The sequence below is a fragment of the Leopardus geoffroyi genome, chromosome A2 (assembly GCF_018350155.1).
Source record: "Leopardus geoffroyi isolate Oge1 chromosome A2, O.geoffroyi_Oge1_pat1.0, whole genome shotgun sequence".
Taxonomy (NCBI): domain Eukaryota; kingdom Metazoa; phylum Chordata; class Mammalia; order Carnivora; family Felidae; genus Leopardus; species Leopardus geoffroyi.
Genome location: NC_059331.1, coordinates 4192530 through 4219506, shown reverse-complemented (window position 1 = coordinate 4219506; position 26977 = coordinate 4192530). Strand labels below are relative to the sequence as shown.

Here is a 26977-nt window from a genome sequence, read left to right as displayed (position 1 = left end):
CTTCCTGTTCTCCACCCAAAGGTCTCAGGAAGCATATGCTCTAGGAACATCAACAAGTTATAATTTTAGGTTAACTGGCAAGAAACGGGATCGTCGTGTCTGAGAACATGTGCTGACCATTTTGACAGATTCTGCCAAATTGTCCCCCACAGGAGGGGGACCCACTTTGGCCTCATCCACGTTTGCCCTCATCCTCACCAGCACGATAGGCAAAACGTGACATTCCATAATTTTATTAAACATTAGAATGTCTCATGGGGCGCCTGGGTGGCTCAGTCGGTTGAGCATCTGACTTCGGCTTGGGTCATGATCTCGCGGCTTGTGGGTTCGAGCCCCGTGTCGGGCTCTGTGCTGACAGCTCAGATTCTGTGTCTCCCTCTCTCTCTGCCCCTCCCCGGCTCACGCTCTGTCTCTCTGTCTCTCGAAAGTAAGTAAACATTAAAAAAAAATTTGAATTTCACATCAGTTCACGTCACAAAATATGATTCTACTTTTGATTTTTTTTCCAAGCACATAAAAATGTAAAGACGATTCTTATCTTGCCAGCCCGGCAAAATCAGATGGCAGGCTGAATGTGCCTGGGAGGCCACAGTTTGTGACTCCTGCTCTAAAGCAGACATGATGATGGAAAGCTGTCCGACACGGTTGCCACCAGCTACACTGAGTGCTTGAAATGTGGTTAGTTTGTGGCTTTTTCACTGTATTTAGTTTTAATTAAATTTTTTGTTTAATTTTTTTTAATGGCAGTACAATACACACAATATAAAATCTGTATTTCAAACTTATTTTAATGGTGATAAAATATACATAAAACAGACCATTATCATCATTTCTTTAGGGTGCAGTTTGGTGGCACTGAGCACAGTCACACTGTCGTGCAGCTGCCCCCGCCATCCATCTCCAGAACTTTCCATCTCCCCAGACTGAGACTCTGTCCCCATGAAGCACTGATTCCCTGCCCCTGCCCCACCCCTGGCTCCCACCATCCACTCTCTGTCTCTGCGGACGGGACTCCTCTAGGGACCCCTTGAGAGTGGGGTCACGCAGGATGTGTCTTTCTGTGTCTGGCTTCTGTCACTGTGCACAGTGACCCCAGGGTCCATCCACATGGTGGCAGGATGTCCTTCCCTTTTTTATTTTTATTTTTTATTTGAGAGCGAGTGAGAGAGTGCGCATTAGCCGGAGAAAGGGCCGGAGGGAGAGAGAGAGAATCCTAAACAGGCTCCACGCTCAGTGTGGAGCCCGATGCAGGGGACTGAATCCACAACCCAGGGATCATGACCTGAGCTGAAGTCGAGAGTCGGGGGCTCAACCCACTGAGCCACCTGGGTGCCCCAGAATGTCCTTCCTTTTTAATTTTTTTTTTTTTCAACGTTTATTTATTTTTGGGACAGAGAGAGACAGAGCATGAACGGGGGAGGGGCAGAGAGAGAGGGAGACACAGAATCGGAAACAGGCTCCAGGCTCTGAGCCCTCAGCCCAGAGCCTGACGCGGGGCTCGAACTCACGGACCGCGAGATCGTGACCTGGCTGAAGTCAGGCTGACGCTTAACCGACTGCGCCACCCAGGCGCCCCTGTCCTTCCTTTTTAAAGCTGAATAACGTTCCAGTGTGTGGGTGCCTCACCCTGTGTTTATCCATTCAGCTGCTGATGGAAACTTTAGATAGCCACGAGTGGCAAATCAACTTTCAAGGAAGGACAGAATTCACATCTTATCAGGAGTAGCTGAGTCCTCACTTGGCCCAGGGCCTGGCCCCATCCCTCCCCCCTTCCGTGGCCATCCCCTCGGCCAGGCCTTCCCACCAGCGGTCATGTCCAGACTCTGCCTCCCTCACTACACAGCCTCTCTCTCTCTGGTGACCTTTCTTCTCTCTTCGGTCTGTCTTGGCTTCCGGAGAGAGTGCCATCAACCTTGGACCTCTGTGTCCTTGCTTCCTCTCCCATCTGTCCCGCTGCTGTGTTGGCTGTTTTCCCCACCCACGTGCCCTGCCTTCTCCGTGACATCCCTCTCCTCCTTGGCTCCTGCCTTCCTCAGCCTCTAGGTCTCCTGCTTTCCGACCGCCCTTTTTCTTCTCCCAGTGGATTCACCAGAACCTCTGGCTGCTGGACATGTGATCCCCGAGTGACTACGCCGTCACGGTGTTGCCATTGCTTTGCGTGCTCGGGCCCCCGTGATGACTGATCATATCAGGATCTCTGACAGGAGGCACCACAGTGCTGTCATTATTTTAGTTTATTTGCCGGTGTTTTCCTCTCTCTTCCTTTGGCCCCCACACCAACTCCGAGCTCCCTACAGACCAGTAACCAGCAACACAGGACGGAGAGCCATCTTCCGTAACGTTTGTTGAATGAATGGATGAATGAATGAGGGCAGATCTCACGTTTTAACAGAAAGGACGGTAACGGGACATAAAACGGTCACTTACCCTAGATACAGGGCTATGTTTTTCTTGCAAGGATGTTTAATCAAGCGTGGGGTCCCAGATGAAAAATACAGATGGTCCTAGAGAGACAGTCACACAAATCTGAAGATCAGTAATAAGCACCCGATGAAAAGCAATTTCCAAATATAAAACATTGCAAGTGTAAAGGCGGAATTGAGGTAGGTGGATAATAGCGATGTAATTTTCCTGTTTTTATATCACACTCTGGTTACGTCAGATGTCATGCGGTGGGGGAGGGGAAGCCTGAGACATCTCTGTGCTGTATTTGCAACTTGCCGTGAATCTATAATTAGGTCAAGATAAAGTTAAAAGAGATTCACAGGCTAATGATTCATATCTCATTCCTTATGTATGTTACTGCCTACTTACATACATACGATCAGTTATTCGACAGAGAGGTCAGAGGACGAGGAATTATAAAGCTAACAAGGTAGAAAGCAGGCACTTGGAGAGGATTTAGAAATGCAGACACCGCTTCTGAAATAATGCCATGTCAGGAGGAAACGCACTTTAGCTGATGAACTAATTCTTTGTGCATCGTAGGGCACATAGGGTGAAAAAAAAGTGCCCTCTTGCACCGCGTTATTTAAGCAAAGTAACAGTCTGCTTCCTGTTACTCCAGAGTTCAAATTAAATGAAACTGGAGAAAAACTCAGGTGATCTGAGTTCTAAACCCACTTCCACCTCCTGGCTTTCTTCATGTTACTTGATCTCTTTCAACTAGTTTTTTAGTGAAACGGGAAAGATGAATCTCTACTTCAAAGCGCAGGCGTGGGGATTAGATCGTGTTCTATGCCTGACACAACACTGACACCCAAGAAACACTAGGAAGTGTTAGTTCTGGAAGTGAAAAATGAGACTGAAGTATGGAGCCACATACCCCTTGAATTTGCTGACTAACACGAAACACCTTTCCTGTCCTCACCGTGTGAATACTAGAGGTAAGTGACAAGAGAGACCATCTGTCATTTTTATTCAGCATGACTCCTACCAAGGTACCTCTTGGCTAACTCTAAAGCACCTGTTCCTGATGCTTTAGGGTCACGGGAGCCCCTGGGAAATCTGGTGCAACCGTGGGCCTTTCTCTCCCACAGACAGACATAGGTATACACAAAAATGGGGACGTAATTCCCAAGAGCTCAAAGGCACATTTGCAGACCCCATATTAGGAACTCCTACTCCCAGGTTTTTGGGGTTTTTTTGGCTGTGGCCAGGGGCAGGGAGACGGTGCTGGTGGCTGGAAAATGCTGGTACAGCATCTTGACGTGTGCCAAAAGCACCTGGAGGCTTGATAAACCACAGATTGCTGGGCCCCACCTCCGATTCAGTAGATCCAGGGAATTCTAACAAATTCCCAGGTGATGCTGATGCTGCTGGTCAAGGACCACACTTGGAGAACCAGGGTGACGAAATGGGAGAATTGGATAGAACCCGTCTTTTCAAGTGTGGAGACAAATCCCACCAGTAAAACTTGCTGGAGACCTCTACTTTTCACTTGGTGGTTTTGTGTCTTTAGGTAAGTGTGTCTTTATTTAAAAAAAAAATTTTTTTTTTTAACATTTTATTTATTTTTGAGACAGGGAGAGATAGAGCATGAACGGGGGAGGGTCAGAGAGAGAGAGAGGGAGACACAGACTGAAACAGGCTCCAGGCTCTGAGCTGTCAGCACAGAGCCCGACGCAGGGCTCGAACTCACGGACCGTGAGATCATGACCTGAGCCGAAGTCGGACGCTTAACTGACTGAGCCACCCAGGCGCCCCGGTAAGTGTGTCTTTAATTTTGCTGGGTCTGTTTTCACATCTATAAAACAAGGTTGGAGCTCCGGGGTGGCTCAGTCGGTTAAGTCTCCAACTTTGGCTCAGGTCATGACCTTGCAGTTCATGCGTTCGAGTCCCGCATTGGGCTCTGTGCTGACTGCTCAGAGCCTGGAGCCTGCTTTGACTTCTGGGTCTCCCTCCTCTCTGCCCCTCCCTGCTTGCACTGTCTCTCCCTCTCTCCAAAATAAATATTTAAAAACAATCTTAAAAAAAATTATTATTTGAACATTAAGGAATTACTGCCCCACGGACTTTGTTGTAAAGGTCAAGTTAGGCCATGCACCAGAAGCTCACATCTACTATTCCATGGGCAGACAGGGCCCTGCCGAACAGCTTACTCCAGGCAGGGTTTGCCGGAGGGCAGGAACTCGGCTTTAGCATCTGACTAGCTCCGTGGCACCCTGCAAACAGTATTCGCTGATCTGATATTTACCAAAATCTAAACATGTTCTGAGTAAGGAGTGAGATAAATACTCCATACCCTCATGGAGCTGATATTCTACTGACAGCAGTAGACAAAAAATTTGTCAAAACAGTAACAGAAGTTAGTGATTGATAGCAAAAACCGGTGGGGGGGGGGGCGCTGTAAATAAGATGTGCTAGGTGCCCCTGGGTAGCTCAGGCAGCTAAGCGTCCAACTTCCGCTCGGGTCATGATCTCACAGTTCAGGAGTTCCAGCCCCATGTTGGGCTCTGTGTTGATAGCTCACAGCCTGGAGCCTGCTTCAGATTCGGTGTCTCACTCTCTCTCTCTGCCCCTCCCCTGATCGTGCTCTGTGTGTGTCTCAAAAATAAATAAACATTAAAAAGGGGCGCCTGGGTGGCGCAGTCGGTTAAGCGTCCGACTTCAGCCAGGTCACGATCTCGCGGTCCGGGAGTTCCAGCCCCGCGTCGGGCTCTGGGCTGATGGCTCAGAGCCTGGGGCCTGTTTCCAATTCTGTGTCTCCCTCTCTCTCTGCCCCTCCCCCGTTCATGCTCTGTCTCTCTCTGTCCCAAAAATAAATAAACGTTGAAAAAAAAATTACAAAAAAAAAAAATAAAATAAAATAAACATTAAAAAAAAAAAAGGTGCTATTTAAGTCAGGATCAGAATGAGGAACCAGTCATGGAAGGAAAAGTGTGCCAGGCAGAACGAGTAGCAAACACCAACACCCCTGTCCCCAAGGCTGGACGGAGTTTGACTTGACTGGAGCACTGATTCACGGGTGGGCAGGGGCCACATCAGTGGTTCTCAAATTTGCAGGGGACACTTGGCAGTAGCTGGAGACATTTTTGGTTGTTTGTCAAGCCTGGGGAAGGAAGCGCTCGCTACCGGCGGTGGTGGGTGGGGGCCAGGGCTGCTGCTCAACATCTTACAATGTACAGGACGGCCCCCAAATGTCAGCAGCGCTGCTGTCGAGGAAAGCCTGGGCCAGATGATGCGGGAAAACGCTGGCCGCGCAAGGAACTTGGGCTTTATCCTGGGTGCCACAGAATCAGGGCAGGGGAAAGACGAGATCAGACTCGTTTACAAATCCCTCCTGCGGCCAGAGCGGGCGAGGGAAAGCAGCGCACGGCCTGGGGCAGTGGCGGCGGACGTGGCCCAAAGGGGTGGGAATCGGGCCCAAGCTTTGATGTGGCAGTGGAGGGACTTGGTGAAGGGCTGGAGTTGGGGAGAAAGAAGGGGCAACACCAAGTTCGATTCCTAGAACCAGAAACTGGGAAGCCTCCGCTCCAGGACAAGCCGGCCCCCTCCCCGACCCTGGGCAACACCCCTCCCCGGGGAGGGCAGCCCCACCGGCACAGCTGCTGAGCTCCGGCCACCAAGCAGAGCCGCAAGGTCGCCGCCGCCACCAACATCAACACCAGCATCTCGTATCAAGAACCGCCGGCGCGAAGACCCCTCAACCGCCGCTGGGTGTCGCCTCACGGTTTGGGCAGGCGCCGACCGGAGCCTGCGCCTGCGCACTCGGCCGCCAGCGCAGGCGCACCTCGTCTCCCAGGGAACGCGGAGCCGCCCACCTCAACCGCCCCCCGTGGACGTGAGCGCCCTGGCGCTCACGCTCTCTCCAGTTGGAGCATGCGTTCGTCGTCCCCTGAACTCAGCACCGGGCCCCCCCTCCCCCCCACACACAGCCGCGCATGAGCTGGCTGGTGTAAGCATGCGCACAGCGTTCCCCGGGAAGCCCGAATATGCCCACCGGGACGCGCTCCGCAGCCTGAGCGCCTGTCGCCCGTGCGCCAAAACCCAAGTGTATACACGGGGCTGCCTACAAGTTCTTACGGGTGCGCTTGCAGCACTAGTGGCTCCAGGGGCCCTGGAGCGTGCCAACGCCCCCCCTCCCCCACGTGACCCAAAAGGGCTTCGAGCGCGTCAGCTGGAAGGCCGGGGAAGGGGAGGGAATGTAGCGGGAAGACTGGGCCCCGCCCCACGCTCCTGCAAGCCCCACCCCCGTCGCTTCTGGTTCCACGCCCCTCGCCGGCGCCCAGGCACGCGCCGGGCTTCACGTGCGCACTAGCCTGGCGAGAGGAAGTGACGCAAGTGCCGTGCGTCGCCAGGATGGCCGGGCCATGGCGGCGGGCACAGGCTACGTGCGGCTGTGGGGCGCGGCGCGGTGTTGGGCGCTGCGGCGGCCGTTGCTGGCCGCCGCCGGGGGGCGGGTTCCAACTGCGGCCGGAGCGTGGCTGCCCAGAGGCCGGCGGGCCTGCGACGCCTCGCCTCCCTGGGCGCTGTGGGGCCGAGGCCCTGTGGCCGCGAGCCAGTGGCGGGGACTTTGGGAGGCGAACAGCCGCGGCGGCGGTGGCGCATTCTCCGGCGGCGAGGATACCCCCGAGGGCGGTGCCGAGGATGGGGCCGCGGGCGCGGGGAGCAGCTCGGGAGGCGGGGAAGGCCCCATCATAACGGCGCTGACGCCCATGACGATTCCGGACGTGTTCCCGCACTTGCCGCTCATCGCCGTCACCCGCAACCCGGTGTTCCCGCGCTTCATCAAGATTATCGAGGTAATGAGCGCCCCCGTCTTGACCTCCATTTCCCCACCTCTGCAAGCAGCGGGTTGGACCGAGGGATCCTTTAGCAGCACCTTCATGCCTCACGACTTTTCCCACGCATGAAGCTTCTTAAAAGTTGGAATTCGTGTCCTTGTCTTCTCATTAGTTTGGTGAGTTGGAGCCAGATTCCTCTCCCTTTCAGATTGAGTTTAGGATTGCCCAGTTAGAGTCCCACCCAGTCGTAGAAATCCGATGCTGGGAAAGACCGGAACTGTTCTGCGCGTTTGGGTAAATGTTTTGTAACACTCTCAGCTGGGGGGGGGGGGGGGGGTGCCACCTAGCTAGCTAGGAGCCTCTTTGGGATCAGGATTCATTCCTTTCCTAAACATTTCTTGACCGCTTACCACATGCCAGGTGAGGTTTTTAGGGATACAGCAGTGAATAAGACTGATAAAAATTCCTGCCTTTGGAGGTTATCCCACTAGAATGTGGGATACAAAAGGCAATAAATCAGGTTAGTAAATAAATTGTATGTCGGAAGGTAATACATATTATAGGGATAACAGAGTCGGGAATAGAGTACAGGAGATTTAGGGGGAAGGATGCTCTAAGAGGAGCGCAGCCTTGGTTTATTCGTTTAGTAGAGAGTTCCTCAGCTCCTGCTATGTAGCCGTAGCCGGCACTGAGGATACAGTAACAAACAAGTCAAATACAGCCCCTGTTCCTAAGGAACTTGTGTTCTGATGGAAAAGACAGCAAGATCATTTCAGACTAAGAGCCATGGGGGGTGGGGAGGATGGACCTGGGTGATGTAATCGAAAGCAACACGAGTGCCAGGAACTTGAGGTTTTAGAATACAAAGGACCTGAATGCCTTCTTTCGTCTCTTTTTTTTCTTTTAATGACGTGGAGATTAGAGTCTGTGGTGGAAAATGGTTATCTGTTAACTGTCCGAGCAAGGTCATGTAATGAGTCAGCCTCTGCGTTCATCTCCAACCTTTCCCTACACTCTAGTCTCTGCTAAACAAATCTCAGGACCGAAGGAGCCCCTGCCACCTCCTCTGAGGTGTCTGAGCAGCTATTCTGAGGGCCTTCTTTGGTTTCGAGTAGTGGTTACTTGCAGACCCCAGAGCCTGTGGATTCATATCCTGGCTCCACCATCCATAGCCCCTTCACCTTCAGAAAGCTGTTCCTCTGGGCCTCCATTTTCTCATCAGCAAAATGGGCGTCATAATTGTACCTCAATTCTCAGAGCTCATGGGGGAGGGGAGTTCACCTTTGTCAGGGGTATAGCCTTCTATCTCAGTCAGAAGCTGGTGCTACTGTTTCCTGTATGGTATTCTTCTGACCTCTCAGAAGTTTGCCCTGGGGGCCTTTCTCCTGTCCTCAACCCCAGCCGACCTCTGGGGCCAGGAGTGTTCACCAGGTAGGGTCCCCTCGGCCCTGCAAAGTGGCAAATGCCTCTTGTCCCCAGAGGTAGGATTCTTACAAGAGATTCTGTTTGCCTCGCCCCGGAGTTAGCCAGGAGGGTTAAATGAACTGCTGTGGAAAGCCTGAGACTGGCACAGAGTATGCCCTGTATTTCTGTCGTTGTTACCTGCTCAGTGATGGGACAGGGGCTGAAATGCAGCAGCTATTAGCAGAGGACAAACTGGAGAAACTTCCAGGGGACCGAGTTGGCAAAGCTCCGTCTACTCGTGTTTTTGTGGTTGACACTGTATGTGGCTAATTTGCCCCAGTCGTGTGTCCCCTCAGTATAGATCGGTGGCTCTTAAGTGTTGGTGGGCCATGTACCCCTCCTGGCTGTCCTGGACCTTTTCCCTGGGAAAGGTGCATCTGTGAGGTGAGGAATTCCTGAACCGTAAGAGACCCTGTTAAGGGATGAGTTAAAGCCCTGTTCTCAAAGTGTGGTGCCTAGACCGGCCACATGAGCATCACCTGAGAGCTTGTTGGAAGTGCGGATTGTCAGGCCTGCTCCAGGCCTCCTCAGGAAACTTCAGGGCTGGGGCTCAGCTGTCTGTCTTAACAAGTCCTCCAGGGAATTCCAGTGCAGGCTGAAGTTTGAGGGCCCTTAAGTGTCATTGTAATCTGGTGTGGGACTTAATGTCTGCTGGATGGAAATCAGTCGAGCCTTACAGATGTCTGTGCTCCTGCCCCATCAGATGTTTCCTAGAAGACGTTAGCCCTCTCCCTGCCATTGAAATGACATCAAGATAATGTCTTGTCATTCTGGAGCTTTCAGTCGTTGATGAAAAGGTTACAGATGGGATTGGGAAATCCTTTCAGTGAAAATTGGAGGAAGTTACCAGCCTGTGGGATGGGCCACGTTTGAATTATGCGCGTTCAGTGTTGATTTTCTGTCATTGATAAAATCATAATAGTCTAGACATTTTACCCCTGAAACAACTCTTGAAATGGGATGTTAAATCACTTTCTTGGTTCTCGCCATTGGGCTACTTTGACTTTTCTTTAGAAAGCAGTGGAAACCACTGAGGAATGCAGCCCTGCCAATCTGTCCCACGCCTTTGTGTGTTTGGTTTTTAGCATATCCCCGAGAATGATAGAGAAAACGCTAGAGCTGCTGTCAAAATGTCAGCTAGGAAACCTGCATTTCACTTTGGGGTCATTGTCATGCTAGGTTAAAAATAAGAAGTTGGTTGAGCTGCTAAGAAGGAAGGTCCGTCTTGCCCAGCCGTATGCCGGCGTCTTTCTAAAGAGAGATGACAAGTAAGTGTAACTTTTCCTTCACTCCTTCGTTGCAGTTGCCCTGGAGTGTAGCTCACCACAAATCCTGCTCCCTAGAGTAGCCGGACCTCTGACCTTTGACCTGCCGAGCATAAGGCTGAGAGCCAAGCATACGTTTTAGTCTAGGCTGAAGACTTGGCCTCGTGCATCGTCAAGATGCGAGGCGGGGAGGGGGAGTGGATTTTAACCTCCAGGACCCTAAGTGTTAAAGACACCCGCGAGGCCTCTTCAGCGCAGGGCTAGGCGGGCAGATACCTTGACTCTTGGTGGCAGTCCGCTCCACTTCTGAGTTAGAAGGTACATTCGAAGGCTCGGTAGTGGGAGGTGTGGAATGGAATCCGTTCTGTCCGGGCCTGCCCTTCCAGCAGACCTGGCCAGGAGCTGCTCACCTGTGTTCGTCGGCAGCCGCCAGGGGCGGCCCTCGGTGAGCAGGCGTCCTGCTGGGCCCTGAGCACCTGTGGGAGCGAGGCGGTTGCTCTCCATTTTCAGTTGCGGCTGGTAGGGGTGCTTCTCTTCTCTTCCTCCTCCCTCTCAGTCCGAGGCAGCCTGCTGAGAATCAGAGGGCCCGTGCCGACGCTCCTTTGTGTCCCTGTCCCTTAGCAACGAGTCGGACGTGGTCGAGAGCCTGGATGAAGTCTACCACACGGGGACGTTTGTCCAGATCCACGAGATGCAGGACCTCGGGGACAAGCTGCGCATGATCGTCATGGGACACAGAAGGTGCGGGGCCCCAAGTGCGTGCGATGGGGCAGGAAGAGAGGCCCCGAGTGCCCCCAGGTGCCAGCACGGACCACCCTTCTTGCTCAGCCCTGTCGCCTTGCCACGGCAGGGACTGGGCCAAAGCTGGAGGTGGCCGAGATGGATCACTTCTGGATCCCTCCCTCCTCGGAGTCCCCTGGTTGGAGTGGCAGCGTGGGTGATCAATGACAACCTGTATCTTTCATGCACATTATTCACAAAAGCATCCCGGGTACAGAGAGCAAATTGTCTGGGTGCGTCTGGGTGTTAGATGTTCCCAGTTGGGGATACTTCTCCTCTGGTGCCCTGTCTGCGTCAGCCAGCAGGTCCTGCTGGATATCCAGCCTAGCACTGTCGTATTTCACTCGAGCAGACACCTTTCCTTCTCGGGCGGTGTGGTTTCCATCTCCGCTCTGCTGAAGGGCCGCTCACAGCGGTGAGCCCAGCTTAAATCCTTGTTCGGCCACAGCTGATTGTGAAAAATGTGCCAGCTCGGCTGGGTGGACGCTGTCCGGTTTTCACATGTGCGCCAAGGAGCATCGGTCCTCAAGGTGCTTGTCAGGAGCGTCACGGTCACATCCACGTGGGAAACACTTCTGAGTCCTGCGCCATTACGTAGTAAATGTTGCAAATAGCCCCTCATCGAAGATGCTCGGCCTTGTCGAAGCGAGAGTTCCCGGTTCTTTTCTCTCCCAGAGCCCTGTCTGGGGTCAGCAAGGCAGCACCCCAGAACACACTCGGGGAAGTGGGGTGCTCCATGCACTGATTCTGTGAAAGGTCTCAATGGCATTCCCACCGCATGGAGCCCCACACCCGTTTTCATCTGCTCATGTTAGAGGCTGTTTTTGGGAAAGTGGCTGCTGCTGTCTCCTGGGGGGATTCGTGGGGGGGAGGGGAGGGGAATGCAACCAAAAGGAATAAAAACTGGGGTGGCTGCTGAGTGCCATCCTCGCCTACGAGGCGCCTTATGGAGTGGGTCCTGCGGGCTCCAGAGGCAGCTCTGTGCAACTTGCTGATGTCAGCCGGGGGTGGGGTCCGCGCCCGCCAGCTCCCAGGCCCGCCCTCTGGGGAAGGTGGCATGGGTGACAGGAGAGGGCCCAGAGGCGGAACGGCACGTTTGCATTCAATGTGTCACTCGACCCCTGGGGCCTGGTGTCTGCTGGGCACCTGGGTGTGGGCAGAAAGAGGCCAGCACCCCCTTCTCCCCAGCGGGGAGGGCATGAGCATCCAAACAGGTCACGGGCTGAGTTCTGATGGTGGTGGGTGCTTTCGGGGGGAAGCGAAGACGGACGGGGTGACGGTAGGCAGGCACAGATAGGGGACAGACCACACGTGGAGTGGTCAGGGAGGGCTTTGGCGGAGGTGCCCTCGAATCGAGGCCCGAACCGCACGAAGGAGCACCGTACGGTGAGCTTGGGGCTGAGGGAGGGCAGGCGGAGTCCCAGAGGTCCTGCTTGGTTGAGCTGACGGCTTGAGGTGGGCCCCAGAGCCGGTCACCGCTGGGTCACCCGTCACCCATTCGTGGAGGACAGCAGGGTGTTGGCGTGCGCACGGATTGGGCGGGTCAGCTGGAGGCCCGCGGTGTCGGGGGTGGGGGGGGGGGGGGCGCCGTGCCAGTCTTGGGGTTCTGAGACACCGGCTTGGTCCCCAGCTTGGCCCTGTAGCCACCCCGGCAGCTTCACCCCGGCCTCGTTTCTGTCTGCAGGATTCACATCAGCAGACAGCTGGAGGTGGAGCCGGAGGAGGCCGAGGCCGAAAACAAGCAGAAGCCCCGCAGGAAGCCGAAACGCAGCAAGAAGGAGGCGGAGGAGGGCCTGAGCTCCGGGCCCCTGACAGAGGTGATGGTGGAGCCCGCCTCGGCTCCCCCCGGCGAGGTGCTCATGGTGGAGGTGGAGAATGTCGTCCACGAGGACTTCCAGGTCACGGAAGAAGTGAAGGTACGGCGGGCAGCTGCCCAGGGAGCTCCCCTGGGCGGGGTGGGTGTTCGTCGACGCTCCAGCCTGTCGCGGCCGTCGGGTTCTTGCGGGATGCAAAACGTACTCCCCCCGCAGAAGTCCTAGGAGGGACTGGCATCCAGAAGGCAAAGGAGATGCACGGGGGCCCTTAGCTGCTCATGAAGGCGGCAGGACTTGAACCCGGGGCCGGCCCCAGCCGTGTCTCCTGTGCGGGAGCCCTCAGCCTTGCTTTCCATACTGGCTCCTTCCCCTGAAGCCCGGGGTGCTCGGGAGGGAAGCAGGGCACACCCGCCATTCCCCGTGGCTTCAAGACGGGAGAGCAGCAGCCTTCTGGCCACCTTGACCCCCGGCACAGGCCTGCCAGCAGCGAGCCAGCTGTCAGGGTGGCAGAACGTGTCCTTCCACCTGTTCTGGCGCGTTAGAGGCAGGGTGACCCCCGCCAGTGGGTGGGGACGAACAAGAAAAGCTTACATGCGTGTGGTCTCCCCGAGAACACGCCGTGCACAGCCGACGGCCTCGGTCTGAGCCTGCAGCGCGGTGTTGAACAGAGTTCTGGGGGGACCTCTGGCCTTGGTGGGAAGGGGTCCTGCGGTCTGTTGGTGACACCTGCCCCCGGTACCGGGAGGGGCTGCATTTGCTGTTGTCACACCCGCGAGCCACACGGGGGCCCTCGGAGCAGTGTTGTCCCGTCCTGGAGAGCTCCCCGTGGTGGTGCAAGTGTTCTCTGGCTCCACGCCGTTAGCCCCGTGGTTGGAGGGAAATGTCCAGTCCCGTCTGGCGCTAATTTATTTGAGTGCGAGTAGCTCCCGCCGCTTGCTAGACTGACAGCACAGCTCCCAGTTTCCTACAAGGGTCGTGTGGTGGGAGAGAGACGGGGCCAAAGTCAAAGATGCCGCAGGGGACAGATCAGGGAGACTTGACGGGGCTGCAGGCACCGTGGGCCTCTAGCTGCCTTCTGCAGTTCCTTTCTGGAAGGTCAGCTTGCTAGGGGCCACGTGCTTGTGGTGAAGGGACGCGGTCGCTCTCGGTGCCCACCGGTGCCTTCACTGGGGTGTGGCATGCTGGGAACCATGCCTTCTGGAAATCTTGAGGTTCTGGGCGTTCTACCTTAGACTGTCCCATCGTGTCCACCGCAGGGGGGATCCTCTGCCTCGGGAGCCTGGGGCGAGGTGCTGGGAGGGGGCAGGCTGGGAGCCCTGGTGAATCACAGGCACGTCCCCAGACAGAAGTCAAACCAGGATGTGCTGAGGTTGAGAAGGGGGATCGTGCTTGAAATAAGGGAATAAAGAAGCCCCCACCCCTCTTTTTCCCTCAAAACGGCTCGTCCTGAGGTCAGGATTTGGCGTGCTGTGAGGAGATAGGTGTTGATTTTCGTTTCTCCTGCCTGGGTCCTGAGTCCCTGGGACTTGGATTCAGGCCGTGCGCCTGGGCACCTGAGGCCATCCTTGGCCTGGGCCACAGCCCCTGCTGGCCCCAGGACCGATGGCAGCCCCCCCCCCCCCCCCCCCCCCCCCCCCCCGTTTGCCAGGCCCTGACCGCCGAGATTGTGAAGACCATCCGGGACATCATTGCCTTGAATCCGCTCTACAGGTTGGTCTCCGGCCCCCCTCTGCCGTCTGAGTGTACGGCCGACCGTCCCCCATCCCTGGGGCCAGGCTGGGGTTGCCTGCCTCTTTGTGCCGCTGGGTTGGCGGGAAGCTTTCTCAGAGCGTCGTCCTGACAGAGAACCTTGCTGGCGCGGGGGTTCGTGGCACAGGGCCCGGCGCTGCGTGAGGAGATCCTGCTTCCCCTGCGGCAAGGGGGCCCTGGCAGGGGGAGGGGGGTGGCCTACCCAGTCCGGGGCCTTTGCCTCCTTCGTGCTGACGAGGGCTTGGACTTGGTCGGAAGCCTTTTTGTCATTAGCTGCGGCTGGAGGGGATCTCATGGGGGGGGGGGTGCACCACACAGCTGCTGGAGGGGCTCGTGTCTGGGCACAGGGACGTTAGTCTCTCGGCTCTGGGACGGGTGGCCTCGCTCACCCTGCCGCCCGGCTCTCAGCATCCCAGGGCCTTGCCCCGTGCTGCCGGGGAGAGGGGATGCGGGCCACCGGCTTCAGCGGTCCCCACGGGGCCTCTGTCCCCTGCAGAGAGTCTGTGCTGCAGATGATGCAGGCGGGCCAGAGGGTGGTGGACAACCCCATCTACCTGAGCGACATGGGGGCCGCGCTGACCGGAGCCGAGTCGCACGAGCTGCAGGACGTCCTGGAGGAGACCAATGTGAGTCCCCCGGGCCCGGCTGCTTGTCCGCGGCTCCGCTTTCCGATATCACGTCCCCTCTGCACGGGTCCCTGTTCTCTCGTGGCTGCTTGGCGGCCCTGCGGGCGGTGCCTTGTGTTCACCGGGTGGCGTGCTCGGCTCGCCGCCAGTCTTTGGCCGCTATGAACGTTCTGGACCACAGCTAGCGGGCCTGCAGTTTACCTGTAGGAGGTGTTCGCGGAACTGGGCACGTTAGGTCCGAGGGCGCGTGCCTCCGGTGGGTACGGCGTGGCCAGGTGGGTCCGCCCTGTGAGTGCCCCGTTTGCGAGGTGCCTGCCCCCCCACCCTCAGCAGGCACAGAGGCGGCTTCTGACCGTCGCCCGCATCTTCCCTTTCTCGGCAGATCCCCAAGCGGCTGTATAAGGCCCTCTCCCTCCTCAAGAAGGAGTTTGAGCTGAGCAAACTGCAGCAGCGCCTGGGGCGCGAGGTGAGCCGGGCTGCCGACGTGCCTCTGTGGGGAGGGTGGCGGCGTGCGGGGCGGCCGCCAGTTCGGGAGGCTCTGCGCACCAAACCCTGAGGCCGGTCCTGGCAGCTGAGCCCGGAGCCTGTGGTCTCGGGACGTCCCCCGTCGGGACAGAGTCCTGCTGGGGATGGGGAACTGGCCCGGGAGAGGTTGAAAATCGGTTTCCCCACCACTCTGCGTTTTGCGGCCCACCTTCCCGATTGCGGGCGAATCTGTGGGCTGCCTGGATTTTCAGTTGCTCGCCATTCACTGTTGAGTGACTTTTTTCACTCAGCTTTATTTGAGAAAAACCTTCCACGTCACATCTGTAACTGGGAACTTTTTTAACTCTCAGTTATCAGCACGAGGTAATTCTTTTTTACGTATACGCTTATTTATTTAAGCAGTCTCTACCCCCCAGGGTGGGTCTTGAACTCATGACCCTGAGATCAAGAGTTGCATGCTCTTCTGACTAAGCGCACCAGGCACCCCATGAGGCAGTTGGGTTTTTTTTTTTTTTAATGTTTTTTACTTATTTTCGAGAGAGAGAATGAGCACGAGTAGGGAAGGGTCAGAGAGAGAGACACGGAATCTGAAGCAGGCTCCAGGCTCTGAGCTGTCAGCACAGAGCCCGACCTGGGGCTCGAATCCATGAACTGCAAGATCATGACCTGAGCCGAAGTCGGCCGCTTCACTGACGGCACCCCCTGGACGCTGCCCCTGCCCCCCACGAGGCAGTTCTTAACGCACCCCCAACGGGACGCAGGGGTGGGGGCTGTAGGCGGCACCGGGGCCCGGCCCCGGCCTCCGAGCCCTCGCCTGCTGCCCTGTCCTTCCAGAGGAGCTCTGTGCCCGTGGGAGGTGCGCCGGGGTCACGGTCGGGATCAAAGAGCAAACCACTTGCTCATCCGGAACCAAGAGTTTATTTTGGGGCCCCACTCAGGGAGACTAGGTTCAAGGTGGGGGGAGCTGGAGGCGGCCTCGTGGACTCTCCTCCTCCCGTGTCCTGAGGAAGCAGCGGCCCCGCCCCGGCCCGCGTGGGTCTGCAGACCTGCCCATGTTCCCTCCCGTGCGCTGTGACCGTAGCCTCTGGGCCCTGCAGGTGGAAGAGAAAATCAAGCAGACGCACCGCAAATATCTCCTACAAGAGCAGCTGAAGATCATCAAGAAGGAGCTGGGCCTGGAGAAGGAGGACAAGGACGCCATCGAGGAGAAGTTCCGCGAGCGGCTGAAGGAGCTCGTGGTCCCCAAGCACGTCATGGACGTGGTGGACGAGGAGCTTAGCAAGCTGGGCCTGCTGGACAACCACTCCTCCGAGTTCAAGTGAGCACCCTGGGGGCTGTGCTCAACATGACCTCCGCCCTCGGGGGCGGCCCCTTCTCGCTCCTCCGCCCAGACCCAGAAGCTGGGAGGTCGGGTCCCTTGGGCGCTCTCTGGTCACGGTGGGCGCCTGAGAAGCGCTTGACGTATGACGGCCCTGTCTTGGTGCCCCTGGGCGGAACAGACTTCTTTGTCACTCCGTCTCCCAGCTGGAGAATTTGAGGTTCAGAGAAGTCAAGTCAGCGAGCGGGGCCTCTGAGCTGGTAGATGGGGACGGGAATTTGAACCCCGGGGTGTCGGGCCAAAGCGGTGCTTGCTTGTGGCCCCTCTTTGGCATTTCTCCGAGGGCCTGGAGGTCCGCGCGTCTTCCTGGGGGCTCGGCCTTGTCCGGTGGGCACACGGCTCCCAGCCTGGGGGTCTCTCATGGCCGCGCTGACCTGCCACCGGCCGGGCCCATTTCCCACTTGCTCTGGGTGAGGTTGTCTCGCGTTTACCGCTGCCGCCTCCGCGGTACAGGCTTCTGACCAGTCCCTGTGCGCGCCACGTCTGGCTCGGGAAACGGGCCAAGCGCTTGTCCTGGGAACTGTGCCGGGGCCCACAGTGCGGCCTCTGCCAGGACGGCCTCCCCAGGCGGTCGGCGGCCCTTTTGGCTGAGGTGCTCGGTGTGGTCCGCGCAGTGGGTTCCACAGGTGCTGGCGATGTGGATTTGCCACGCTCACCAGCCCCGGTCTGTCCCGTGGCAGCGTCACTCGGAACTACCTGGACTGGCTGACGTCCATCCCCTGGGGCAAGCATAGCGATGAGAATCTGGACTTGGCCCGGGCCCAGGCGGTGCTGGAGGAGGACCACTACGGGATGGAAGACGTCAAGAAGCGAATCCTGGTGAGGCCCCCCCGCCCCCATCCCGGTGACGCCCCCCGCACGCCCCCACTTCCCAGGCTGCCGCCCCCATCCCAGGGACGCCCCTCCGCACCCACCCCCTGCTTCCCAGGCCGCCCCCCTGTCCCCCCACTCCCCCGCCCCCATCCTGGTGACGCCCCCCTGCACCCCCTGCTTCCCAGGCCACCCCCCCACCTCCATCCCGGTGATGCCCACCCCCCCCCCGCTTCCCAGGCCCCACCCCCATCCACCCCCATCCCGGTGACACCCCCCTGCACCCCCCTGCTTCCCAGGCCACCCCCCCGCCTCCATCCCGGTGACGCCCGCCCCGCCCCCCCCCCGCTTCCCAGGCCCCACCCCCATCCGCCCCCATCCCGGTGACACCCCCCTGCACCCCCCTGCCCCCATCCCGGTGACGCCCCCCTGCACCCCCCTGCCTCCCAGACCACCCCCCTCACCCCCATCCCAGTGAGGAAGGAGAGGTGGAGGGCTCCAGCTAGAGGCGGCAAGGGCAGTCTGGGCCAGGCTCCCTGCTCCAGGGGCCTCCGGTTTCTGAGGGGGACAAGAGTGCCTGAGATGACAGACGGACCTGGCCCCAGGGCCAGTAGGCTGTGGCTGGGGCAGAGAGAGGATCGGACGGTCCAGGATGTGGGAGGAAGGGGACACACTAGCCGGGCCTGGTGCTGTGTCCCCCACGGTCGGTCCCTGCCCTCCCCGGGGCATGTGACCCTTCAGTCAGCTCGGCCCCTCTGGGATACGCCTTGTCCCTTCCGCGGCCCCCGGAACCCTGTGAGGCGGCGTGACGGTGGCGAGGCCCACGTTGGGCGGGGCCGCTTGCTCTGCAGAGAGGGCGGCGAGCCTCACGGGAGCTCACCTCTGCCCGCAGGAGTTCATCGCCGTCAGCCAGCTCCGAGGCTCCACCCAGGGCAAGATCCTCTGCTTCTACGGTCCGCCTGGCGTGGGCAAGACCAGCATCGCCCGCTCCATCGCCCGTGCCCTGAACCGCGAGTACTTCCGCTTCAGCGTCGGCGGCATGACCGACGTGGCCGAGATCAAAGGGCACAGGTAGGCCCGGCCTCTTGTTGGGCTTCGTTCCCCCGCCCCGGTTCTCTTCCTGTGTATTAGAGGGGGCGTCAGCGGTGAGCGGGGCCCTGTGCTTGCGCTGCAGTAACGTGACCGAGTGCAGCCGCTCGAACGTGGGCTCAAAGCCTTCGCCTTCAGCACCGGGAGGGCGGACGGCCCCCAGCGTTTGTTCGCCAGGTCGTGGACAGATACCCCGGTGGATCCAGCTCCCGTCCGCCCACTCAGTGCCCCCAGTGCCGTGGCCAGAGTTCCGGGGCCGCGTGCTCAGCCCCAGGACCAGGGACTGTGGGCCAGGGCGAGGGGCGAGGTGGTCGTCCCAGCGAGGACGGGGCGGCACACCGGTGAGGTCTCGGCACGGCTCTTGGTTCTTTGCTCCCTCGCCAGGCCCAGGCAGGGGCTGCCATCCTGGGTCCGGGGTGTCAGAACTGCCTGGCCGTGTGCACGGCACCTTCCGTCAGGGCGGTCAGGATGTCGTGTTCTCCCGGGGCCTCCCGCCACGCCAGCCCCTGCTGAGGGTGGTTCTCGGAGCGGTTTCTTTAGGGAGACGCAGGCGTAACAGGTGTACGAGTATCTCGGGAGCTCCAGGAGTTCAGAGAAGGCATCCGGAGTCTGGCAGGGCCCTGGGGGACGGGAGTGGATGAGGCCTTCACGGTGCTGGGCGAGGAGTCAGTGAGGGCTTGTGGTGCAAGGGCGCCCGGGAGTCGTGGGGCCTTTGGGCCTGCCCCAAAGGCAGAGGGGCGGCTGTGCCGGCTCTTGGCTCGGGGCTGGAGTCTGAGCTGGGTGGGGGAGGCAGAGGCAGGCCCTGGTGGCCCCTTGGCCCCTGGTTCAGAAGGCCCAAGAGTGTGGACAAGGACCACTCACCCAGGCCGCGAAGGGGCCTTGGCTGAGGTTTCAAACAAGTATAGGTCTGTGACAAGTGGGGGTGAGTCACTGGGGGAAAGGGGCCCAGGAGGGCAGGCAGGTGTTCTCTATTGATGTCCGTCTGGGATCCCCAAACAAGGATGAGGAAGGGAACTTCTGCTGCTGTCCTTTAGTAACAGCAGCAAAATTTTCTGTGTCCACAATTCTCCAGGGCTCCCTCCTCCCTCGGGGTAAAAGCCCAGATCCACACTGAGGCCTGGAAGGCCTAGCACACCCTGCCCTGTTTGTTCCCTTCCCTCTCTCTCCCTCACTCACTCTACTCTGAAAGCCATATGGGCTTCCAGCACTCTGGGCCTGGTCCTGCCCTTGCCCCAGGACCTTTGCACAGGCTGTTTTCTTACGCAGAAAACTTCCTTCGAATACCCACACAGTTTGCCTCTTCACTTATTTTGCTCTGGGCGTCTCCCCGAAGCGTCCTTTGTCCCCGTCTTAGAGTAGTGTGCCTCTGAGATGGCATTGCAGGACCCCCATCCTTTTGTTGTCTTTGTAGTGTGGATAAAGTTTCTCTACCTCGTGATTTCCTCCTCTACCTGGCCGACCATCTGTCTGCCCTGCCGGGCCCTAACCTCACAGACACAGGGCTCGTGTCTGCTTTATGCTCTGTGAGTGCCAGACACCCGCAGAGCTGGGACAGTAGAGCAAGTAGATGGTCAGGAAACACCCGGCAAGCGCCAGCTGGGGCCAGGCCCTGGGCGCCGTGGCCCCGAGGCCTGGGAGGCCATGCTGTGCCTGCCATTGGGGAGGACCTGGGAGGCGGGTCGTTTGCTGCCGGCACCTGGCTGCTCTTGACCTTCCCTGCTCTGTGAGGTGGGCACCGTGGGCTGGGTTTCACCATCTGGATAGGAGGTGCTGGCTGGGGGGCTGGCCCTGAGAGGGACCTGCTTTCAAGTCTGTGTCTGTGCCTCGGGGCGGGGGGGCGGTGGGGAGGGTAGGCAGGGCGGCCTTCCCATTGCTGGGGCGAACAGGTGGTCGGGGTGACCGTGCTCTGCCTCCACTGTGGCCCCTGGAGGGCACCTGCCTCGCCGAGGTCCTGTCTGTGAGCTGGGCCTGTGGGTGCCGGTGTGACCAGCCCCAGGCTGGTGAGGGGCCATCCGTTCCTGCTGTGCTCTGCCCCCCAGGCGGACGTATGTGGGCGCCATGCCGGGAAAGATCATCCAGTGCCTGAAGAAGACCAAGACGGAGAACCCCTTGATCCTGATAGACGAGGTGCGCACGGACGAAGGGCGGGGCACGGGGCCGGGCTCAGAGCTGACAGGGCAGCGCGGCGTCCGTTCCCGGTGCCCTTCCCCAGACGCTGTCCCTCGGGCCTTCCGGGGCCAGAGCTCCGGGCAGTGCTGACCAGGTGGAGAGTGTCCCAGATCAAGCCTCGGGGGAACCCTTCTGCTTCCGCTCTGGGCCGGCCCCGTCCCTCCCCCTGGGCACAGTCCGGTCCCACCTGGCGCCCTCCCACCAGTGGCGTCTGGTCAGGAGACACGGGGAGCCGGACAAGGGGCTGAAGCCGTCTGCCGTCTACTGTCCCTTCAGGTGGACAAGATCGGCCGGGGCTACCAAGGGGACCCCTCGTCAGCACTGCTGGAGCTGCTGGACCCTGAGCAGAATGCCAACTTCCTGGATCACTACCTGGACGTGCCCGTGGACTTGTCCAAGGTGTGCGTCCTGCACGGGGCCTGGGCCCGGTGGGGGCGGCAGGTGCCAATCCTCCAGTACCTCCCTGCCGCCTCCCCAGGTGCTGTTCATCTGCACGGCCAATGTCACGGAGACCATTCCAGAGCCACTGAGGGACCGGATGGAGATGATCAATGTGTCTGGCTACGTGGCCCAGGAGAAGCTGGCCATCGCAGAGGTGAGGCCGGGACCCCCGCCCAGCCCTGGACCAAAGCGGCAGCCCCGCTAAGTGCCCGCCACCTAACCAGAGGGGGGTGTGGACAGCCCACAGTGGCCTTGCTCGGAGAGGGGGTGGCCGGGATCTGCCCGCCTGTGCAGTGAGGTATCGCCGAGAGCAAGGCGGGGCCTGCTGTGAACCGTGTAATGGCACAGCTCTGACGCCAACGTGGCATTTCCCTGCGCCACCCCATCTTCCGGTGGGGTGTCCGGTGACCCCCGTCGGATCCTGGTCCTGCCTGGGGCTCGGGTCAGACCCCGCAGGGGAAGGGCTCGGTGCCTCGGGCTGCCCCACTTACATGCCAGTTGCACGTTCCAGGTCTTTCTTCTGGCCAGCTGGCTGTAAATCCAGTTCCCACGCCCTGCTCTTTGGGTTTGAGAATTTGCTAGGACAGCTCACAGAACCCTGGAGAGGTTTACTTAGGTACCGGGTTACTGTAAAGGGTACAGCCAGGGAACCGCCAAAAAGGATCTGAGCCAAGTAGGGGCAGGGGCTTCTGTGCCCTCCCTGGGTGCGCCACCCTCCCACACCACCCAGTGAGTCCGAATTCACCCGGCTCCCTTGTCTAGAGTATTGACGGAGGCTGTTTTAGGTGCATCAAGTGAATCATTAGTCACCGGTGATGGACTCTGCTGGCAGCCCGTCCCCTCTCCCTGGGGGTCGGGTGAGGCTGAAAGGCCCATCCCTCTACCCCCATGGTTGGGTCCTCTGGCCCTCAACAGGGGCCACCTCACTGGCACGAGCTCGGGTGTGGCAGAAGGGGCTTATAGATCCCAACAGCTGTCCTTCTCACCCTGTCACTCAGAAAACGACAGGGTCTGGGAAGCTTTTATATCAGGACCTGGGATCAAAGACCAAGGACAGACTTCTTCTTTTAAAAATTTTTTAAGGTCTGTTTATTTTGAGAGACACACAAGTGTGAGCAGGGGGAGGAGGGCCAGAGAGAGGGAGAGAGAATCCCAAGCAGGCTCCATACTGGCAGCGCAGAGCCCGACGTGGGGCTTGAACTCATAAACCGCCAGATCGTGACCTGAGCCAAAACCAGGAGTCGGACGCTTCACCGGCTGAGCCACCCGGGCGCCCCCAGATTTCTCCTCATACCCCACTGTCTCGGGCCCCAGAACAGGAATAAGATAAAGACAGCCCGTGAGCACAGCTTTGGGGAGAACACGGTCTCTGGGGCTTTCAGGGCGCGGGGGACCCGTGCACCGTCTGGGGCTGTGTGCTCAGCTCTGTTAGCAAGCTCCCCCGTGAGCGTGCTGCTGCCTCGTCCCGCAGCGCATCTGTCCCCAGCGCGGGCTCTGGGCCCCTCGGAAGCCAGCTTCCGTGCCTGCACGCTTGCAGCCGTGGGCGTGGGTGCGGGTGCGAAGCTGCCGTCTTCCTGCCGGCTGGGTCAAGTTCCGTGCGTGCGTAACGCGTTTCCTAGGCCGAGGCGAGCCCAGGACCCAGGGCTCTGTGCGCTTCTTAGACGTTAGCAGTCTTCCGAGGCTGGAGACAGGATTCACACCCTTGGAGGATGTTGAGCAGAGCAGAGAGCCGGGTCTTCTCCCGGACGGGAGTCTCGGTTTCTGACTGCGTCTTCTTTGTGGGAAGGGGTTGAGCACGTTTCTCCCTGAGTCCGTCACAGCCGTCAGGGGCTGACCGTGGTCTCCTCTCCCCTGGGGTAGGAGGTGGGCAAGAGGAGCTCTTGGCTGAGGTGGTTACAGGGGTACCGGGGTCTCCACCCGGCCAAGGAGGGGCAGCCTGGGGGCCTGGGCCGGGGCTGCTTTTGAACCTTTAAAATGACAAGAGGAACACAGACTCCCAGAGGCTTCTGGTCAACCCATGTCAGCAGATGTACTGACGTGTGTGGTTGTGTCCCCGTGTCTCCCCTCCTGTTCCTCCAGTTGGCGCTCAGGACTGTCCCATGACCGCTGTGTGGCGGGAGTTGGGCTGGGCTGTGGGTGACATGGGAGTCCCTCGATCTCCCCACTTCTGTCTGTGCTCGGGGTGGCGGCCACTTGCCCTGACTCACAGGTCCTCAGTGTGTACGTGGGCTGAGCCCAGGGATCAGGGAGACCTTCCTGGGGGAGTGGCATCTCAGATGACATCTGGAGGAAGGGCAGGGCTGGGATCTGGGCAGAGACCCGGGTGCTGGGCAGCTGCAGGCTCACATGTGGGGTCCTGGCGCCTGCCGTGCTCTCCGCCCAGACTCCCTCCCTCCTAGCCTCGCTGGCTGCTTACCCTCAGGTCTCAGCTTTGAGGTCGCCTCCCAGGGCAGCTGTCCCCCAGCTACCCACTGGGGGCCGAGAGCTCTGTGCAGGCAGGCGCTGGGCCCACCTCCGTGATCTTTAGGCAGCCTGGGATCTTGGGAAGGCTCAGGGGTAAGCGGGGCCCACAGGAGAGGCCCTGAGGCCCTGGGGATCTTGACAACAGCCTCCCCCTCCCTGCCAGCGCTACCTGGTGCCTCAGGCCCGCGCCCTGTGTGGCCTGGATGAGAGCAAGGCCAAGCTGTCCCCAGAGGTGCTGACCCTCCTCATCAAGCAGTATTGCCGGGAGAGCGGCGTGCGCAACTTGCAGAAGCAGGTGGAGAAGGTGAGCTGGGCGGGCCGGCAGGGCTTGCGGGGGGGCGGGCTCTGCGGCCTGGCCAGGCAGGTGAAGAATTGTGAGGACCGGATGCCAGCTCTGAGACACGTCCTGCGTGACCCCACTCACCCCACTCACCGGGATGCCTAGAGGAGTCCCGTCCACAGAGACAGTAGACAGTGGGCTCCAAGGGTGGGGTGAGGCAGGGGGAGGGGAGTCACCGTTTCATGGGGACAGTCTCCGTTTGGGGAGATGGAAAGTTTGGAGATGGTTGCACGACTGCGTGAATGCCCTTATGCCACGGAGCTGTAAACTTAAAAATGGCTGAAAGGTTCATTTTCTGTACTTTACCATGATGTTAAAGATTAAAGACCAGCGGGGTGGGGGCCGCACCCACCCCGCTGCCTTCCCCCCCCCCCCCAGGTGTTACGGAAGTCTGCCTACAAGATTGTGAGTGGCGAGGCCGAGCTCGTGGAGGTGACGCCCGAGAACCTGCAGGACTTTGTGGGGAAGCCCGTGTTCACCGTGGAGCGCATGTACGATGTGACGCCCCCCGGCGTGGTCATGGGGCTGGCCTGGACTGCCATGGGTGAGCAGCCCGGGACGGTGGGGTGGGGGGGGTCCTGGAGAACGTCTCACACCGGTTCCTGTGCGGTCAGCTGGCGTCCCCCCAAGATACACTGGCATTGAAGGGAGTCCCAAGGGATCAGGGGCTGATCGAGGAGGAAAAAGATGCAGCCGCCAGGTGGCAATCTCCTCGCACAAGCTTTATTCGCATTGACGGGAGGCCCCCTCCCCTTGCTTGGGGAGCCCTGGGGATGGGGTCCCGGTGACCTTGCCCGGCCCAACAGGGAGGCTGGGGTGTGCGAGAGGCAGGCTCTGAACCGTGAATCAGTCTGCTTGTTTGGACCTCAGTTAAGCAGCCGCACCAGCCAAGAGGGCAAGAGGGCGGGCGTCTGTCGGCCCTTAGGCCGTAGGGCCGGTGCAGGTGCTGCATCGGATGAGCAGGCCTTGAGCAGGCCCTAGGCCGCGGAGAGCTAGTGAAGGGACAGTGTTAATGAAGGGGCATCCGCTAGGTGGCCCCACCGGTAGGGTCGGGGGAGCCACGGTCCCTAGAACCCGAGGGTCCCAGAGTTCACAGGCTCTGCGTGCTGGTCTCCCAGGAGGCTCTACGCTGTTTGTGGAGACATCCCCTCGGCGGCCACGAGACAAGGACGGCAAGGGGGACAAGGACGGGAGCCTGGAGGTGACAGGCCAGCTGGGGGACGTGATGAAGGAGAGTGCTCGCATCGCCTACACCTTCGCCAGGGCCTTCCTGATGCAGCACGACCCGGCCAACGACTACCTGGTGACCTCCCACATCCACCTGCACGTGCCCGAGGTGAGGCTCCACCTCCCGCCTCTGGGGGCAGCCCCGCCGCCTGTGCCCCCACCTTGTCCCGCCTGCCCACCCCCTGCCTGCATCTCCCCACCAGGGCGCCACCCCCAAGGACGGCCCGAGTGCCGGCTGCACCATCGTCACGGCGCTGCTCTCCCTTGCGACGGACCGGCCAGTTAGACCAAACCTGGCCATGACGGGCGAGGTCTCCCTCAGGGGCAAGATCCTGCCAGTGGGCGGCATCAAGGAGAAGACCATCGCAGTGAGGCCCCCCCCCCCCCCCCCGGGTAGGGCTGGCACCCTTGGGGGAGTCCGGATCGGGGGCCCTGCGCTGTGGCATCACACACACAGAGCGAGCCTCAGGCGGGGAAGGGTGACCGCGCAGTTTACAGACCATGAGGGTGAGGCCTGGGCCCTGCTGACCCGAGTCTCGGCCCCCCCCCCGTTGCATTGCAGGTAGGATCTGCTACCCTGTGGCCTAAGCGCCCAGATGCACAGAAGGCAGGGGACACGGGCCTCTGGGGGGTGGAGGGGTCTGCTCCGACCAGACCCTGGGTCCGGGGCTTCCTGTGTCGGGACTCCCACTTCTCTGCAGGGACCCCTCCCTTCCCCACCTTGACCCTACCCCCCACCTGCCTAGAAGGCAGGGTGTCCACAGATGGGGACGGACAGCCATCTCAGGCAGGGGGCTTTGCGGAGGCTCTCCAGGCCTTTCCTCACTTGTGAGTGGAACGTGTCCCTGGATGGAGCCTGGGGACAGATGGGAACCATTGTCCTCCAAGGGCCTCATCAGGCTGAGGGGCCCTCCCAGTGAGCCAGGGCCCAGGGAAGGACGAGGGAGCAGGCCGGGATGTGCGCTAAGCCTAGAAGTGCTTAAATGCATGTTTCCGTAAGGCTCCCGTGCCAAACCGCTAAAGGTGAAGCAATGGTGACTGTGGATTAATCCAGAAAAGTGGGGCTCTGGGAGAGCAGGTTCCTGGAACGGAGGCCAGTGATGTGGTTTGGGCTTTAGTTTCCTGATCTGTGAGCTAGCTCATGCAGTGCAGCCTGGCTGTCTGGGCCAGGCCCTGTCCCACTGCCTGCCCTGACCTCCCGGCCGGCCCCTCCTTCCCAGGCAAAGCGAGCTGGAGTGACCTGCATCGTCCTGCCAGCCGAGAACAAGAAGGACTTCTATGACCTGGCCGCCTTCATCACTGAGGGCCTGGAGGTCCACTTCGTGGAACACTACCGGGAGATCTTCAACATTGCCTTCCCTGAGGAGCAGGCGGAGGCCTTGGCGGTGGAGCGGTGACCGCAGCCCGGGCGCTGCTGGCATTCACGGGCCCCGTCCAGGCTGAAAATGCGCCAGGGCCGGGACTCTGGGCAGCTGAGCCCCCAGGAGGCTCGGGAGCGGCTGGAGTCCAAGGACCTCAATTATGGCTTAATCACGGAGTCTGACATATATGAACTATTTAATTATGATTAAAACCCTTTCCAGTACCGGCCGGCTGCTCGTGTCTGTGCGCCACGTCACCACCGCGCCCCTTCCCCCAGACCAATACAAG

The 26977-nt window shown here is 59.5% G+C and overlaps 2 protein-coding genes across 3 annotated transcripts in view; one reads left to right on the top strand and one right to left on the bottom strand.

Moving 5' to 3' along the window:
- The window catches only part of CATSPERD (cation channel sperm associated auxiliary subunit delta), a 44213-nt gene extending 37953 nt beyond the window's left edge, over nucleotides 1–6260 (bottom strand). For both annotated transcript variants that reach the window (XM_045491672.1, XM_045491673.1), the window contains exons 1-3: nucleotides 6040–6260; nucleotides 3326–3380; nucleotides 2428–2504 (exon numbers count right to left, since the gene is read on the bottom strand). In XM_045491672.1, the coding sequence (XP_045347628.1) occupies nucleotides 2428–2504; nucleotides 3326–3380; nucleotides 6040–6113 (206 nt within the window). In that variant the 5' untranslated portion in view covers nucleotides 6114–6260. The remainder of the gene's footprint in view (nucleotides 1–2427; nucleotides 2505–3325; nucleotides 3381–6039) is intronic.
- A 457-nt stretch (nucleotides 6261–6717) lies between these two features.
- LONP1 (lon peptidase 1, mitochondrial) lies at nucleotides 6718–26912 on the top strand. Its single transcript, XM_045491671.1, has 18 exons — nucleotides 6718–7244; nucleotides 9870–9958; nucleotides 10577–10696; nucleotides 12420–12651; nucleotides 14198–14259; nucleotides 14795–14924; nucleotides 15307–15390; nucleotides 16508–16728; nucleotides 17469–17607; nucleotides 18491–18669; nucleotides 20727–20814; nucleotides 21133–21255; nucleotides 21335–21451; nucleotides 23924–24064; nucleotides 24479–24644; nucleotides 25219–25436; nucleotides 25531–25695; nucleotides 26548–26912. Exons 1-18 carry the CDS (start codon nucleotides 6813–6815, stop codon nucleotides 26722–26724), a joined length of 2883 nt encoding a protein of 960 aa, XP_045347627.1. The 5' UTR covers nucleotides 6718–6812; the 3' UTR covers nucleotides 26725–26912.
- Nucleotides 26913–26977: the final 65 nt, after the last annotated feature.